The sequence below is a fragment of the Natrix helvetica genome (assembly GCF_964273705.1).
Source record: "Natrix helvetica genome assembly, chromosome: 4".
In the NCBI taxonomy this organism is placed as follows: domain Eukaryota; kingdom Metazoa; phylum Chordata; class Lepidosauria; order Squamata; family Natricidae; genus Natrix; species Natrix helvetica.
Window position 1 is genome coordinate 30580702 of NC_138550.1, and position 19280 is coordinate 30599981.

Below are 19280 nucleotides of genomic sequence, written 5' to 3' on the forward strand. Positions count from 1 at the left end.
ATTGCAAATTGTCCCTTTAAATGAAATTGCAAATGCACCATTGAAAAGAATTAAATAAAAAAACAGTTTAATCCAGAGGTGAAATCCACTTACCTTTGCTACCAGTTCGGTAGCAATGTGAGTCCGGGTGAATGGGCGGAGTCTGCTACCAAGCACCTGCAAAGGTAAGCGAACAGGGGAAGGGGAATCCATTGTGCCACATGATTTAGATTGGCTAGAAAGCAGGAAATTCTGCTTTCTTTTTCTTTTTTATTGTTTTAATTAGACGGATAACACACACAAAAAACACTCTTCAATACGTCTTCCAGCTAGCATGTCGATTGGTTACAATTAAATTCCGTGCATTACTACAATCATTCTTTATACTTCATTCAAATTGAATTGTGCATTTTAAATCAAAGAATATACCAACATTCTCCTTTAACTGCATTTGTTTGAAAGTACTTTTATCCAGAATCATTCGTATTTATATTAACCAATGAATAAACATTTTAACATCGACAACAATCTATAAGGGTTACCACATTCTGCTTATTTATCGCCTAGGATTCCTATTTCTTTCCTCCATCCACCTATACCATTTATCCCATATCTGATAGAATTCTGATTCTTCTTTTCCCTGGATTTCTTTAGTTAGTTTGTCCATTTCGGCACAGTCCATCACCTTTCTTATTATTTCCTCTTCACTTGGAGTTAGCTTGTTTTTCCATTTCTGGGCATAGGCAATCCTTGCCGCCTTTATTATATGCAATATTAAGTACTGGGTTTCTTTTTTGTATTTTGTAGGGAGTAATCCTAATAAGAAGATTTCCGGTTTCCATTCTATTTTAACTGCTGTTATTGCCTCCAGCCACTTTTTGATCTTTTTCCAAAACTTTTTAGCCTCCTCACAGGTCCACCATAGGTGGTAGTATGTTCCGTGTATCGATTCGCATTTCCAACATTTTGGGGATGTATTTGACGATATTTTAGCTAACCTTGTTGATGCTAAAACATTTTATACTGGTTTCTGCTTTCTATTTAATATAAATCTTGCATAATAGCTTATCGTCAAAAAAACTGGTTCGCCCGAACCAGTTTCATTTTTTTTTACTACCAGATCAGGCGAACTGGTCCAAACCAGTAGCACTTCACCCCTGGTTCAGTCCATAATTGCAGTTGGGTTGTTGCAAGTCTGAAGTAAAATATGACAGAACATGCAAAGAAATAGAAGGAAATAGGAAAGTTAAGTCTGCTTTAGGTTTAGAATGGGTTAGCATGAATTAAAGGAACACTAACCAAATCAGCATGACACAAGCTAATCTTTTCGCAGTCCTGAAATGAGCGTGTAAGAAGGGTCAATTTAGCAGACATTTTATAATGTTATTCAATGGATTTTATTTTTATCTATACATTTTAGACTCCCTGCAATAGGAGCTACCTTGCAGCAGAGGGCACCAAAGACTATCACATAGGTGTATGCATTTAGTGGTGTAAATCAAAGATTGTAATGAAAAGCTAAAGAAATATTTTATAATCTAACAGTCTCGGTAATTTTTAAATTTATGATATCTAAAAAAATTATTTACAATTAATTATAAGGGAAACAATATTAAACACACTCATAATTCAAACGAAGACATTTATTGCAATGATAAGCAAATTCTCTGAAACAAGTAACTATTTTAATAACTTTTCTCCTGCTTTCATTTTGGTTAATGTATTAATCAATTGTGAAAGTAAATTTTCTAGTTAATATATCATGACAACATGGGTTGGCCTGCACTTCCAAATTTTAAAGAAGGATACACTGCCAGTCCTCCTTTAAGATGTGTTTCTGAGGTAAAATGCAGCTATCACTATGTGATTTCTCTTTCAATATAAAAGTTTTATTTTATTCCATATTTTCTTGAACTTTTCCTTCCTCTTCTTAATAAGCAAGTAATCATACATGCCAATCAGTCTTGCACTTCCTAGGACTAAGACAGAGTAATTCAGAGATGGTATTCAGCCAGTTCTGGCCAACGGGTAGCGGAAACTTTGAGTAGTTTAGAGAAACAGCAAATACCACCTCTGGCTGGTTCTGCCCCCATCTATTCTCTCCCTCCTGAGTCCCTGCTGATCAGCTGGGTTGCCCTGGGTTGCCCTGCACAGGAGAACAGAGATGAAAAGCAGGTTAGTGGGGTGGGGAGGGAATGGGAATTTTACAGTATCCTTGCCCTGGAGTGGGGTGGAAATGGAGATTTTACAGTATCCTTGCCCTGGAGAGTGATGGAAATGGAGATTGTATAGTAACCTTACCTGGAATGGGGAAGTAATGGGATTTTTGCAGTATCCTTCTCCCAGGATTGGGGAGGGAATGGGAATTTTGCACTATTCGTCCCCTACCAGACCCACCAACTCATGCTCACCAAGCCACCAAGCCACGCTTTACTACCACAGAACTGGTAGTAAAAAAGTTTGAATTCCACCACTGGAGTAATTGGCCCAAGGTCACCTAGATGCCTTTATGAATAAGGTGGGAATAAAACTCACTATCTCCCCATTTCCAGCCTGTTGCCTTAACCACTATATCAAATTGGATCTCTCTCTTTCAGCAATGCCTTATGATATAGAATAACGTATACTTGCTACTTCTATTTGTCTGAAATCCAAATTTTCTCTCTCTGAATCATGCTGGCATATAGCACACCTTATCCCAACCTGATGTTTTCCAGATTTGCTTGAAATCTGGATGTAAGCATATTTGAATCACTACAGTCTGGGGATACTACTAGAATCTAGTAGTATCTAGTAACTAGATAGTAGGCCAGAGCTGAACTGACACATTTGGACATTGAGAGTTCTCTTTATTCCTAAAGTCTGACTGAACAATAAATTCCAGCAAATTATTTATTCAAATGTATTGTAGCTTCTGATGGTTGATAGGATTGAGAAGGTTTACTCAGTCTGCTCTACTAGTGTCTGCACATTACAAATGGAAACTATATTTCATATGGTTGCTTCTAGTATTTCTATTATTTCTCTTCTTTTAATCTTACATTCAAGATTATGAATGCAAAACAGAATTTTAACAATAGGGGGTGGGTTGCATTGGTGGAAAGATGGTGACTTATACAAAGCCAGAAAAAAAACATGTCATTTTGGGACAACTCTTATTATTATAATGGTGAAGTCTCCTTCAAAGGGAGCTTGACTCTTGATTGTCCCATCATGTGTATGAGACACAGGAATGGACATTGTCTTCTACTCATTTCCAGTTCATCATATATGCAACTTCTGTTCACTTTGTCATGCTCCAGCTGAAATATATTTTCTGACTTCTGCTAGTTCAAGTGTTGCCATCTGTTTTGTCCATTGTGTTTTAATTTACTCTTTAAAAAATCCTTGAATTTACACAGAGACAGGATGCCATCTGACCCCATTTTTTCTCAAAGTCTGCTGCAGATTGTTCTATTTTCTCAGGATCATAGTAATTATAACACTTACTTAATATGAAGAACACCAGAGTTCAAAACCTTGCAATAACTATTTGCATTAGTATCATTATTCTACCTTTAGTTTGTCTCCCTCCTTCCTCTTAAACTGCTTTAAAAAGCCCCACTGACATTCTTTAATTTTCCAGGCACTTGAGTTACAATGGTTTCACCCCATCTGAGCTATTTGGAAGCTAAGGATAAAATGATTTATCTGGGATTAGAAAAAAGATAAAATTGTGTACTGGTGGGTTTTTTTTTTTTAAGTGAAAAAGTAGAATAGTTCAAGGGGAAAAGTGATATACATGTGTGTGTTTGAAAGTCTCTGTTAAGGTTTGAACTAGAAACATTCTGCATGTCACACAAATATTATAACCACTATGCCACTGAGAAGCACCTATAACAGAAACTATAGCAGGCCACCTTAAAGAAAACCTGAGAAAATGCAAGAAAAAGTTTAGTTTTCATTTTAAATGTTACGAGGTGTGTGTGTGTGTGTATTCAGTGGTGGGATTCAAATAATTTAATAAACGGTTCTCTGCCTTAATGACCAGCTGGGTAGGTGGGGCTCAGTGGTCAGGTGACTGGGTGGCCGTGGCCAACTCAATGTCACTCATATTGATGGGCTCTTCACCTTAGCTGTTATAATGTAATAAGGGTTAACTGGAGAAGCAATTTCTGTAAGCCTAATAAAGATTAGGCTAGTAACAACACCAGAATGTTTCTTTCCTGCCTTTGTTACAGGATTAGCCCTGTAAGGGGATTAGATTTCTTCCAACAACCGGTTCTCTGAATAGATGCGAACTGGCTGAATCCCATCACTGCATATATTAATGCTTTAACTTATTTATATATAATTTCAGTTTCAATTATATTTAATAAAAGTTTTTGTCTTAAGACTTGCTCACAGCTACTTTCTTGGGAGTGAATAACAGGAAGGAATTGTCAAATTGATATTATGTTGGGCTATTGTCCAAATTGAATTCTTTATTAAACTGCAAAGGTATTTCAGATAGGATTTTTTTCTTAATCTAATTTAAAGTCATGGTGGCAGAAACACAAGACAGGTTAAGGATTGATATGGTCACAGACAGATCCATACAGGTTTCTTGACAAGAGGACTGAAGTGACTTGTCATTATATTCTTGGGAAATTTTTGGGAATTTCTTCACCTACAGCACTAATATCTTCCAATATCATCCATACAGCTACTTCTGATCCTATTCGGTTTTTTTAGAACAGCGAAGATGAACTAGTTTTTGCCACCTGGCTGGCATTTTGTTTATATTAATGTATCACCACACCTTATATATGGTACCATTAACTGTTTTTAAAGGATCCACAAATATTTTTCAAGTATCTTGTGTCAAGTATTTGCCATAGAAAATTTAAACTTGAACTATTAATGTTGAGTTACATGTAATATTGTTTTATCTATTATCTAGATAGTTTATAAAGGTTTCTGTTTCTAAGGCAAATTTGCAGAGATGTTGGGTAAGTAGGGTTTTGATCCAACATATATGAGGATAGTAGTAGCCAATGAAGCACCCATCAAATTGTCAGCATCACTTCACATCATGTATGTAATGCAAAATGTAGAATGATGGTGGTTACCGTGAAAGAACCATGGAATTTCATTATGATCTATAGAGTGTTACTCTGTCAAATACAATTTAAGAGATCTTTCTAAGCAGGAGCCCTGTGCACATGTCGAAATGAAAGGATGAAATGTTAGCATTTAATAATCATGTTATCATTCTGAATTATTTGTTGCTGCAGCATTGAATGTCTTTCATGGCCCATCCCTGTGAAAATCAAAGCTTTTCTGGAACTCCTGTTGCTCCACTCCAGAGGCATCATGCTACATGACCATAAATGTTATACTGAAAATCATTCCCTTTCCCGATTACCAAATAAATAATTACGCAGTCTCCTCTGGGATTGAAGCCATTTGCTGATTGGTTCCATGTTTTATTGATTAGAGTGCTGTGATGAATTGGTCCCTGAAGAGGTGATGTCTGGCTGTAAGCAGATGGTTGTGAATGTACAGAATTATAATGATTCTTTGCATTCAAGGGCCACCACACGATGAAAATTGGTACAGATAAAATTGGGACAGCAGATAAAAAGAAAATGCATAGAGACCTCTTGCTCACATCATGTAAAGTGATTTATTGCTGACCTTGGGAAGGTATGAAAGAGTGATCAAAGGGAAAAAAAGAAGTAAGCTGTTTGAAGGAGGGACATGGAAGAGACTACAGGAAGGAAAAATGAGAATGATCACCTTATTCCACCTTGATTTTGTTTAGTACAAGACAGGATTGAGAAAAACCCGGACAGACTTTCAAGATTCTGTAAATATACTCTAGGACAACAACGTAACAGTTTTGGAACCCTTGTGGTGTCTGTTTCTTGACCTGATCTACTTTGAAGAACTGACTCATTAAAATTGTCAAGATAGGAATAAGCCATTTAGGAGAAATAGATGATTCTTCCAGTTCTACGTGGTCTGAATCTAATTTGAGTTTCTGAATTCCACTGAGAGCAAAAAGAGCATTGTGAATTGTGCACAGGGACAATAATCAACACCAATTCTTTTAATAGACCATAAAACAAGATGCAGGATTCCCATTCGTCTGCTTGCTTGGTTTTTGCTTTTCAAAGAATTAAACCACCTTTCAGACTAGAATTGCCTTTTAGTTGATATTTTTCAGTCCTTTTTTTTTTCAAGAAAAGTACAAGATATGCTCAGGAGCCCTTCAGCTTAACTGCATTTTGATTTGGTAAAATTTTGAAAAGAACTTTTGCTGCCTATGAATTCTTTCAAAGGTTGTCTAATTTTTAGTGTGATGGTAAGGAAACAAAATTTCACAAATAGATATACTTAATTTCTGTTTTCATTAAATGCAACAGTCCAATACATTATATCCTTACCCTGCACAGAATCCTATCCAAAGACCATCAGCCTGAAAACCAATATATTTCCTCCAATTGAGGGAAAAGGTAGTAATGAGAATGTTATTCCCATATAATCCATTTCATATATATTACGTCATATGTAATTTTTGTTCTTTTTTTTTGTCTCCTTTTTCTCATCTCATAGGACCTGGTACAGGAATTGCAGGCAATGGATCTATGTGTCTGGCCGTACCACTGTGGCTGTTGGCAGTGTCCGTGTTCTGCCTACTCAGTAAATGTTAATAACAGCTGAAATAAAAACCCAGAAACATCAAGAACAACACACAAAGCAAAAGAAAAAAAATGTCATACAGGAGACAGAGCAAGAGAGAGTGGGGGGAGGGAAAGGACAACTTCTTTCACAACTTTTGGTGTGTGCTGAAACAAAGGGAAGAAATTTCAGTGAAAGAAGAATCAGCCACATTTATTCTAACAACTGTCAAGCCACTGACCATCCTGGAGTATGGGAGACAGATTATCACACAATGGAGGCTGAATTCTGCTAAGGATGCTGAGATGCTGTAAAAAGAAACAATGAAATTTCACTTTATTATCTCCATTCTCTCGTATCATTTTCTCCTCTCTCTTTCCTTACTTCCCTCCCTCCCTCTCTCCTTCAATGAAAGAAATGGCCTTTGCTTTGATGTTGATAGCCATACTCTTTTAATTGGCTTGGTAATTTCTTAAACTGATATTTAGCTTTTTCAGATACCTGTAAAGAATGATACAGAGTTCTCTAGCATACTGGTGTCCCATGAAGAAACTCCGCACAGCCCTTACCTCACTGTCTCTCCCTTAGGCTGTCCAATATATTTTGGGTATCTTAGCCCTTGATGCTTTGAGGATGTTAAAACCTAGAAATTTTACTCATCTGCCCTCTTGTTCTTGCCAGTGTCCCTGTCTTCTTCTTCTTCTTCTTCTTCTTCTTCTTCTTCTTCTTCTTCTTCTTCTTCTTCTTCTTCTTCTTCTTCTCTCTCTCTCTCTCTCTCTCTCTCTCTCTCTCTCTCTCTCTCTCTCTCTCTCTCTCTCTCTCGGTGTCATGTATGTATGAGTGCATGTTTCTGTGTATGTATGTATGTATGTATGTATGTATGTATGTATGTATGCATATCTCTCTCTCTCTCTCTCTCTCTCTCTCTCTCTCTCTCTCTCTCTCTCTCTCTCTCTCTCTCTCTCTCTCTTAAAAGCATGCAAAGAAAACAGTCCCTGTGTACATAAACTCATCCTGTAGATAATGTCTTGCATTGCACATGAGGATGACTGTTTCGCTTGGATGTGAATTCTGGGTGATAAGGAGATACACAATGGTTTTCACAAAAAATTGTTTTGACTTCTTCCTGCAATCCCAGTTTTAGAATCTAAAATTTAGAGCACATCCTTGGGTTTCTCCTATTAAATCTGAATAGCAATCAAGTATAATCTGTATGTTATCCTCATTACTCTTCAATTTTCCTTTGTCTACCTAGCCATAGATAGGGCCAAAGATTCTGAGCCTCAAGGAGTCTGCAGATTTAATTACCCTTGAGCTTGTTCAGTCTTGACTGAATGAGAATCACACAGGAACAATTGTAGCTATAAGAATCCATTGTCTGAATCCCCATTCTATTCACTGGAGAGAGATGGAGTTGCAAGATCAGCCAAAGTGGTTCAGTCTATGCCCTGCATCAACTAGATGCGGACTTAAAGAATTGATCAAAATAAATATTTAATGGGATCCAGAGCTCCCAGGAAGCTAGAGAAATATGGACAGGGTAGACAGCACATGTTAGCATATATGTTACATAATAGTAGAACGGCATATATAAGGCCAGAGGTTCTGTCATGGGACAATGAGAAAAGATAGTTAAGTTGCAATCATTGGTTGGAGAGGAGCAACAAAGTATATATAAAGTATATATATATATATAACCTATATACACTTATAGGTTATATCTAATTGTACTTCAAGGACATATATATATAGTATATATAATATACAACCATAATATAATTTATGGACTGGACAAAATGGGACTATATATATATATAGTCCCATTTTGTCCAGCCCATAAATTATATATATATATATATTATGGTTGTTTATTGTAAATCCTTGAAACTGATTCTGTAGTCATTTACTATCCTTTACTTGCATTATAGGCCATCTTTTCTATGCTTGGACAGGGTCATATCAGGCTGAGGGATGGTTTTTGAGAATACCTGTCACAGAATGCACAAAAGAAAAAGGCAAATCTCTCAATGGAAAAAAATAATAATCCTTTGTCATAAAGATGTTTATCTTGCAACTGTTCTAATGGATTTACCTGTGGCTACAATTATTCTAATTAGGAATGTGTGAATCTCTAAAATTCTTACCTTCTTAAAATCCATCTTTGTAAATTAATATTCCGGGCCAGCAATCTTTTTTTTCTACAGATTAAAAAAAAAATCACAGGAAATTTTGTATGCATATTTGCAACATGTCATAATATAGAGAGGCCTTATATGGATTTGCCCAAATTTATGTAATGAGTCAGAAACCTTTTTTAAAAATGTGAATCACTGTGTTTCTTTCCTTGAGAGCTAAATTCCCTAATGCAGAATTTTAAAATACAAAGTTTCTGGAGTAATCTCTTTAAACACCCTATTGCTGTGTATGTGTAACTTTAAGTATCTGTACTTTTTTTTTTTTTAGAATTTATGTAGGAAAGCAAAAGCTAGCAGAGCCTAGTTTTAATCCTACTATGAAGTGTGATGGGAATGGAACATTCAAATTCACTTTTCGAATTGGTGTTGTGATGTTTTTCTCTCCCTTACACTGGTCCCTGTGCCTGGTCAATTTTCATAAGGAAGTTATTTTCTTCCTTTAATAAGGTAGTGGGAAAACTTGTCCCAACCTCAGGATGGTGAATTATATTCTACACCAACATACATAACCATCATACAACAACGAAGAATGCTTATAACTATGCTAAAGTAAATGTAATTTTGCAACAACAATAAAAAAAATTAACGTGCCAACATTTTGATTTTACATCCTTTAAGAAGCCAGAAAGATTTTAAAAGCCATCTCTTAAATCATGACAAGGTTAATTAAAAAAGAAAATGATTGCTAGTTGAATAAGAATCTATTTATATGCTATTTACTTATTTTATAGGAACAGCCTTTTTATACTGTGGTTAACTTTAAGGATTCCTTTCTTTGTCAAGCCAAGTCTGTAAAGGGTGGGGAATCTGTTAATTCCTGATGTGAGTTAGAATTTTCTTTCAAGCCAGGCTTAACCTGGTTTGCCTCACTTATTACCTCACATTGGTTTATTACTGAAAATTGGGTACATGTGGATTGAAACAAATCACTTGCCTGTCATCTGCTTTACAGAAAGAGCAAGCTGAATTAATTAAAGTTATATAATAGTCTTGTCCCAAATTTTACAGTTTTTTTTAAGAAAGCAAAGAGGCAACAACTTAAACCCTAACCCTTAACCCAGTTCTGTGAGGAAATTAATTACATACCAAATATCTAAAGATAAATGAGTATAATCATAATTTATAATATCAAATCCAGAATTAATGTATCAGGCTTAATGCTAAGTATCCATTTGACTAGCTTCGCAAGTGCAATTCGCTATGCAGTCCCAAGTTGTTTATTAAAAACGATTAGATTTTCCTTTGGGCAACGGTTGGTTCTTTTCTAGGGCTTATCTACATGCAGTGAGAAGACACCCTAATGTTTCTCATGGACATATTTTCACAATATAGTCTCCATCTCATTCCAAGCTTGCTCCTGTGGCAGGTTGAAGGAAGTCTAAGAGTTCCTGGCTTGAAAGGTTCCAAAGGGTTTTGGTGGCATTACAGTGCAGGATCTTCTTTGCAGATAATCATAGGAGATGGCTGATCAGTTGATCTGACAAGTGGGGGTGAGTGACTGTCCAATCCATCTGGTTGCGGGCTCTGAACTTCCAAGGGTTTTCAGCTACAGCGGCTTCACTTGTGTACCCTATCTCTTTTGGAGGCAGTTCAGAGTGGGACGTATCAACCTCAGATTGAGGGCAGATCTGCCATAAGTAGAATATTTGCATTGATAATATTGGTGCATGTTGGAGAAAAGCAATTGCAGAATTTGTCTTCCAGAGTATCAGAAGACTTGCAAATTAGTGAAGAATAATTTGTCTGTTTTTTTAAATTGTAGCCACAGAAATATAGAACTATTTTCCCTCATTTTCAATTCTAGTAAGAAGAGAAGCTCCCTACTCCAATGTGAGCCACCTTTTGCACATAAAATAAAGTATCTCTGAAACAATGAAATCCAAACTCTGACCTTCACACCACCATACATTAAGGACAGAAGCTGAGTTTTCCTGCCACTAGGTGAAGTTGAATAGGAAGAAAAGGACCTCTAGGAACCCAACTGCTCCACATTGCATTCTCTGAGAGGAGCAACTATCTTATTGCTCAGTTGCAGAAAAAAGGAAGCTATGAGGGAAGCCCTTTTTATACATTCTTCCCATCCTTTATATGGAAGAAAAGTACCTGCTTGGGTGTACATTTATGCACATGGGTTCTTCTTTTCTTTTAATGAACACTACTCCTCTATAAAGAGCTCCTGATTATATGCCAGTATTGCAGAGCAGTTGTTCTTTGATGAACAGCACAGCAACTCTCTTCCTTCTGTTTTGGCTGTTTCTTTTTGATTAGTTCTGCAATTGGGAGATTACTCTTGCAGTCAAGGAAGTAGACAGATTTCCCAGGACTATTTCTCAGAGCTTACAATTTACTATTGGATAATTAATATTCTATAAAATCAGGAAGCAGGAAAGGGAAGGGTGAAAGATATGGGCAAAAGTGAGAGGGGCAAAAAAAGAGGAAACACAACATACAGACACAAAGAAGCATTCCTTCTTAGAAGCTGCCTAGCACTGTAGTAGCTATGCCTAACATTTGTAGTTTGATAAAACACAAATGTGTAGAAGAATCCTCCCCATATCTTCTCCTACAGACAGAGTCTTGAAACAGCAAATAAGATGCTTTCTCGGCACTTACAAAAATCTTGGTTTCTTGTTCAATAAGGTCTTTAATGATCAACAACTTTTCAAATATTTTGAATATCTTTGAAAAGCCTTTCTCAAATGGATATCCACCAATTCTTCAGGAAGTATAGTTAGTAACATTCCCACCACTCATTAGCTATAGTATCTAGAATTCTGATATTTGTCCCAGAATATCTCAGGGACCTATGTGCTGAGTTTCAAGGAAGCATCAATGTTTGAATAGCATTTTTGTTATCTATCACATTACCCGATTGTTCAGCTGATTCAGCAGTACCACTAATTATTCAGCTAGCAGTCTCAAAGAGTTATGGAATGTGCATGTAGAAAAGGTGATTGAGTAGAAAGGACACTGAATTTGGGCTAAGCCTAACCAAGCCAGCAAGCATTTGTTTTTCTGTGATTTGCAAACTCTTAAGAGTTTGTTCCTTTGTGCCTTCTGCAGGATGCTAGCATAACTAGAGTAAGTATTTTCAGAAACATAATTAACTGTAGCAAGTGGGAATCTAGACCTAAAGGAGTTCTGACAGATTGATTGTGAAAGCGTATACATTTCAGTTTTTTTTTATAAAAACGTATCAACATTTGTATTTTTTTAAATAAACAGGAAGAAAGGAATTTCAAGTCTGAAAATAAATTGAAGGTGGGGTAAGAAATACTTCTTCCCAACAGCTTCTTTGTTAAATTAAATATGCATATAACTCCACAGTGGGAAAGACTAGGGGATGTAATTTTCAGTGAAAAAGATGGACAGAGGAGAGAATTTCTAAGCAACTTATGTGTGTATTCTACAATTAGCTTCTTTCCTGAAACTTATTTTCCATACAATCAGAAGTATGTTATACATGTGTGATTATTAAATTTACTTCTACATGAGCTTACTTCAGAAATTTGCCAATATGTTCTGCTTCCAGAACTTTTTTTTAAGCTGAAACCCATAATTTTGAGTAAAATAGACATATGTTTCTAGAAACAAGAGAAAATTGGGAAATTTATTAGGTAAATGAGGAACTACTGCTACCCTTTTCTGATAATTTCTTTCCACCTTTCAGTGGATGATTTTAAGCAGCAAGGTGACTGCATTTATATTATAATGGAGTTTTAGGGAGGTACATGTGGGAAAAGCCATTGAAATTAAGATTAAAAGCCCATATCTCTGTTTACCTTATGTGAGTTTTCCTTCATCCATTTGGGTTTCTTAGGAGAGAAGTTTCCATAGGGGAAGGGAAAAAGAGGGCTTTGAACTTTTTAAGATTGATAGATTAAGCACTTTTCTCCCTTTCCATTCTAATTAAGTTGTCCTAATAGACACCAATTTTTCACACAGTTCCAATTCATGAAATAAAATTCTTCTTACAAATTATATATCCTTTTTTATTTTATCTTTTTGGCTGTGATGATAAAAGGGGGGGGACCTTTCACAAAGAGAGCTGGGGGAAAGAGTGTGTGTGTGTGTGTGTGTGTGTGTGAGAGAGAGAGAGAGAGAGAGAGAGAGAGAGAGAGAGAGAGAGGGAGAGAGGGAGAGAGGGAGAGAGAGAGAGAATTAGTACATTGAGCACTGAGGCCTGGCCTCTATTAACACTGTTGGCTACATTTTCTGTTTATTTGTTCCTGGTAGAGGATTTGCTCCTTCAAATGCCATAGATGTGGCCTTCTGAGGAAGCCTTTATGTAATAAGGCCACAATTAATATTAGTATTTTTCAGGGTATGAGACTTTGTAATTGTATTGTGAAATATATTTCTATGAGGCCATTTTATTAATTTTAAACTGGAGGTAAAATTCAGTTGTTCAGTTGTTTCCTACGGCTATGAAGCTATACTCTTACTAGGATGCGAATATAGCTGAAGTAAATGTATCATATTTAAAATCATAGATTGTATGTCCATAACTGGCACTGTATTTGCTTGAAAGGAGAATAGATTTCCACCTCCACCAGCCAAATAATTTGTAATGTCACAACTCACATTAGCAGAGAAATTCAGACTATCAATTTTCTTTCTAAATTCCTTGGAGGTGGGACATCATCTTTAATTCAGAACTGTCTTCCTTTATGGTAAATAATAGTGGCTTAAAAGTGAGAAATCCAGTAATATTCATTAGGATAATTACATATTCTCCAAATAAGTGCAGAAGCTTGACAGGGATCCCACTCTCTGCTCTTAATAAACTAAATAATACAATGCTAACTTATCCTGGCAGATAAATTGGTAATTTAAGAAAAGTGTTGACAAATCCAGAAGAAAATATTTGTGGAAAAAAGAAAGAAATATAGGTAGGAAGATTTGAATGAACAGAAATGTGTTGTGATAAATGTGTTGCTTCCAATTGACTAATTATCATAAGAGGCAAAGGTAAACTGCAAGAATCACTGAATCATTTATGGTTCAATCAAAGATGGATGGTATATCATAACCACTAAAATATCTCTAGAAATGTGTGGATGTATTGACGGCAAACAACAGTAAGACTTGTTCCCATATGTGATCTGGGGCTGACAATGGCTTCTATAATAAATTGTGCTCCTGTTCTGAGTAGTTGATCCCGTTCCCATCATTTGGCAAATACTGGAGAGTGTGAGCATAGTCTTGCATTTAAACATTTGGAAAGGCATTAAGATCGTCTCCCTGTACTGTCTCTGTTACTTGCCTTGTTTTTTGTCAATGCCATATTTGTCACTTAGCTTTATTGTGGTAGATCCATTTGAAAATGTTGGTCTGAATGCACTGGTTTACTATATTATTATTACTTAGTTTTCCTGATAAACATTGTACTATTGGCTGCATTTTCTTTCTTTCTTTTTTTAGCAAAAAGAAGACTAAACACTTATGCTTTTTAAAGTATACTTGTAAAATAACAAAATAGCAACAGGGTTTTCCTTAAGCAGAATAAGGTGAACTGAAACAAGAAGTATGGCAAAACTTCAGAATGAAGCAGAGGAATATAAATCATATTCCTAGATATTTTGTTGCTGACTCATGATGAGACTTTAGTCAATATTTCTATTTAATGGCCAAGCTTCTCCCTGTGTAATGGGGATGTACACTGAGGCACTTTACAGGGAAAAAATGCATGCAAATTACAGTTTCGTAAAGTTTTTAGCAATCTATTAATAAGATATCCATGGATGGTATTTGATTTGAAAGAATAATAATTATTCAGTTTTGGGCTATTCATTAGAGGGTCAGATGGTCTTTGTGCTTCCTGAAAGATTCTGTACACTCTTAGGTCTTATTGGCTTCTTTTGCTTATTGTTGATGTCAAGAGGGTTTGGAGAGAGTCAAAAAGAGAGTAAATGTACAATGATACTTCAATGACACATTTGTGTGAAGATGTTTATATACTCTGTTTGCACTCTTTCTCTTTATGCTGCCCCTGTCTCTTTTTCCCTGCACTGCTCTAAAAAGCTACAGCTTCTCACCATGTCTGGGTGGTGAATCAGAAGGGGATATCAGTTCCTTGAGACTGTAGGTGTAATTGTGTTTTGATTGATGGAAGTTTAACATTTAGTGTCATATAAGCAAAATACAAAAATGTATTTCTTCTGAAAGTTTGTAAATATATGAAAGTGAAATGAAGTGTCCAATTATGTCTGCATACACACAAAAAAGTAACTTAGATGCAAAAAAAGATGTTACTTCTAAGCAAATGTCTAACAATCCCCATCCACCCTAAAAAAATAAAGAATATATACTTGTGGCTCAAGGCATGAGAAGAAACAGGTCTCTCTTCTCAGAGTATCCAGACAGTAGGTAGACTGTCATCTTGAACTACATGAACTATGACCATCATCAGAGTATACCAATTTGCATGTCTTACAGTGTGGCAAACATGCCTGTAAAGTACTAAGATGGTAGATCTGAGACACATTGACATTCTGACAGGGAGTGATTGTTTTCCAGTAACAAATTTTGGTTCTCAGATCTTAAAACAGAAAACTTCCCCCAACAAGATGAAGACATATTTGTTCCAATTGAATAGTGATATTTTTAAATCCAAGGGTATAACCCTGATTTGTAGAACAACTACTGGGAATTTAGTCAGTGGACAAGTATTAAGATTTTCTGCCTAACTATCCAACCAAATTAATTGTATTTATAGAAGTGATAACAATATTTACCATGTTTGGGGTCACTTCAAAATTCTATACATAAAATTTGAGTTCACATCTATTTTCTTTTCCCAACTGATTAATGTACATTTAATAAAGAGGGCAGAGATAGACTCAGCTGTCCTTTCCTTACTTTTGTTTATTCGTAAAAAAAGCTTCCATACATTGCAGACCATAATTCCTTTCAACCTTTTTGAGAAAGAGCTTATGTGAATGGAGAGGAAGCTACTCCTTCTATAGTAAAGCAAACCGCTGCATATATTTCAATGAGTAACAACTTTCAGAACATTTGAAGTTATAACAAAGAACAGTCAGATGTCCATGCTGAAGTATTCAGTACAGTAGATACTTTCAGGTTCTCTTTGGAGAGAAAAAATTATTCATGATTCAGACAAAATATGTAAGAGAGTTTACAGATTTTTTCCTAAAAATATTCAATCTGAAAAGTACATCAGACAATAAAATTTCACATATACATACATACATACACACACACACACACATACACACACACACTCACACACTGATCAAAATGGTAAGAGAGAAAGACATTTATGTTGTTTACAGAATGTAGTCTCTTTATGAGTATTTTTCATTCTTTCTTGCAAATGAAAAAATTACATACTACAAAAAGTCTACCTTTTTGTATTCTCTTAAGAAGCCAAGTTTATTAAGTCATAAAGTAATCCTTTGTCCTGAAATGCTTAGTTATTGCTGTGGATGTTGATCTTAACAAATAAAACAAAATCTCAAAAAAAAAAAAATCTTCCGCTCTTTCTCCAGTTTTGAGAAATATTACCAGTGCTGGAAGAGATGATAAATCTCACATTACACATTAAATCTAAGAATAACTTAAGCCAGCTAAAAGCAAGGTTCCTTACCTATCAACTAAAAGAGTTTAAAATGAAGTAACTGACAACATAGAATATATTTTCTTAATGTCATCAGCGGGTTGGTGTAATATACTTCAAGTATTATGAAGAGATTCTTCACAAGGGAGCTAAAAATGTGTGTTTCTCTCTCCATTTGTGAATTTGGGTGGCATGACAGCTATTGTCACAATGCAATTTTGAATTTAAATGGTAGCTCCTGGAAATGCAATTAAACAAATCTCTTATGGTATTTTCTGTATCATATTATTGCAATGTGTATGATGCCCTCTCATTGCATGCCAGGAACTAGATGTGCTTTCCCAAATTCTGGAGAAAGAGATAGATTTTTTAAAAATGTAATTTAATAAAATATATGCAGAAGTTCAGTTTGAAGACATCATCAATTTGTTGCAAAAATGAAAAATACTGTTTTGTTCAATATCCCTACTTAAAGCTATTTAAGTGAGAATTAATTGGTTTACATGTAGGAGTATATGTTTTTTTTAAAAAAATTCCTAGTGTATCAATGGATTCTGTTGGAGCCAATCCAGGCAATTTAGACTTCATTCCTACTAAAACTGAAATTCATGAGTTTGTGCTATAGAAAAAAAATGAATATATACATAAATTAAATAATAAATGAAGAATCAATCTCATTGTTTCAGTGGATATAATGGCAACTAGTTCAGCCTAGATTCAAACCTATACATAATATAACAATACTCAAGGAAAACCACATATCTACCATGCATTAAACAGGCATCTAAATTAAAAAAATATATTTCCGTCCTCTGAAGTTCTTTCTTATGCTTTGCCATACCCATTTGAGAGACATTTTCAAAAATAAAGGGCATATAAACTGCATCATGTAGAATGTTGCATGTTTTTTTTTAAAAAGTTGACCACACCCCAATATATTGCCTTTCTCCATCTTTCCGATGACACATGCAGCCTAACATGCTTTAAAACAATTTTGTATAAGAATTTAAAGCTTTGTGGTTTGTGTTGAGGTTCTGATGACAAGAAAAAGAGTTATGCAGAAGAAGCTAGGGAGAGAGAACTTTCCTTTTTCTTCAACTACAGCCATTCCTTCCCCCAGCCCCCATCATCCCGAAGGCTTTTGGGAATATTATCCAGGCTCTTCATTCTGTGCTGAAGGGAGGTTAGAATTCTCCTCATTAACAGTGTTATATACACATAACTAAATATATATCTATACCTTTATATATTTTCCCCCAGCACCATGGACATAATCTGACTTTCTCTTTAATAAAATAAGAACATAGCCATTCTATTTTTTTCCTGTTAATTTTTGAAAAACTAGTTCTGTGAAAGAAAAGTTTAAAACTCCAAGTGCGTCTTTGTACATGTGTATGTTTGTGTGTGTGTGTGCATGTATGCATTTGTGAAAACAGATAAAGATTTTTTTTTCTTTTGTTTTCTGGGTCCATTTAACTTCTGTTTTTGTATCTATTTACATCTGCTCCACTCTGCTCTTCTGGAGCCTGAAAAGGAAAACACACACACAGACACACACACACACAAACCCCACAAAAACAAAAATGAAATAAACATGGAAAGGAGGCGCTGAGTCTTTATTCCTTGTGCTGTTTACATCCCTGGATAGCATCACAAAATGTAATAACAGACTGCTGTGGAGGGAGGGACTCTACATATTATTGTCCATGATCTCTTTAAGTTCCATCTCTAAATTCACTCCTGTTTGAAAGAAGAAATAACAACCCCCTGCTACTAATTATTATGAAGTTACAAAACAGAACAAGCTTTTGAGGATCTTTGAAGACCTGCCTTGAGGGAACTTGCAGGCACTTCATGAAGAGCCCTGCTCTTCTCACTTGTAGAAGTGAATCAACAGCATTGTTTTGGTTCAGTTGCTCCAACTATCTCAGCTGTTGCAATCATTTGAAGATGGCTCTGAGCCTGTTGAGAAATCTCTCCTCCCCCCTCCCCTCCCCCCAAGTGATGGAACAGCCATAATGTGTCAAGATGATCTTATGACTTCTGTACCACAAGAAAAACCAAGTTGCCATACTGGCATAAAACAAAATGACAATGGATTTAAAATGAATGAGTTTATGCGCGACTGGTCTCTTCATAAAATAAGCTACACTGGACACACTGTGACCCAAACCTGCACATTCTACAGAAGTATCATATTTGGCCCTAATACCCATTACACTCTGTATACTAGCAACAAGAAGCAAACGTCTACCTCATCCAGTCTTAGGGTCAAGAGATATGTGTCACTCCTCTATTATGATTGTATAAAAGCAGTATAACAGTATAATAATTGAATTTCCTTTATGAAAGAAATTGATATGAATAGTTAGAAAAAGCTAGAGAAATATAGGTCTATATACAAGTATTCCTCAACTTATGACCAGTCACTTAAAAGCCATTCAAAGTTATGACAGACTTTCCCAGGGCTATCTATAATCAGTTTTCAAAATTACAATGGCTGTACATATCCCGTGGTCACATGATCATATTTTGGGTGCTGGGCAACCAACTCACCTTTACAGCAGTTTGCAGTGTTCTGCAGTCACATGACCATGATTTGTAGCAATTTTTTTGCCAGTTTCCATTTACTGCCCATTGGGGGGGAATGGATTTATTTAATGACTGCAACATTTGCTTAATGATCACATATTCGCTTAATGACTGCAGTGTTGGCTTAACAGAAAATGTCAAAAAATGGATCCTTTATGTGATGCTTTGACTTATAAGTGTAACAACTTACAACCGTAATCCTGGGCTTTGTAAATCAAGGATAGATTATCTGTAAATGGAATAAAACTACTTGATGCAAGTATAGATATAAGGACTAGGGAAAATCTGGT

The 19280-nt window shown here is 35.6% G+C and overlaps 1 protein-coding gene across 2 annotated transcripts in view; it reads left to right on the top strand.

Moving 5' to 3' along the window:
* The window catches only part of LSAMP (limbic system associated membrane protein), a 505584-nt gene extending 498019 nt beyond the window's left edge, over positions 1–7565 (top strand). For both annotated transcript variants that reach the window (XM_081951125.1, XM_081951123.1), the window contains one exon: positions 6559–7565. In XM_081951125.1, the coding sequence (XP_081807251.1) occupies positions 6559–6656 (98 nt within the window). In that variant the 3' untranslated portion in view covers positions 6657–7565. The remainder of the gene's footprint in view (positions 1–6558) is intronic.
* Positions 7566–19280: the final 11715 nt, after the last annotated feature.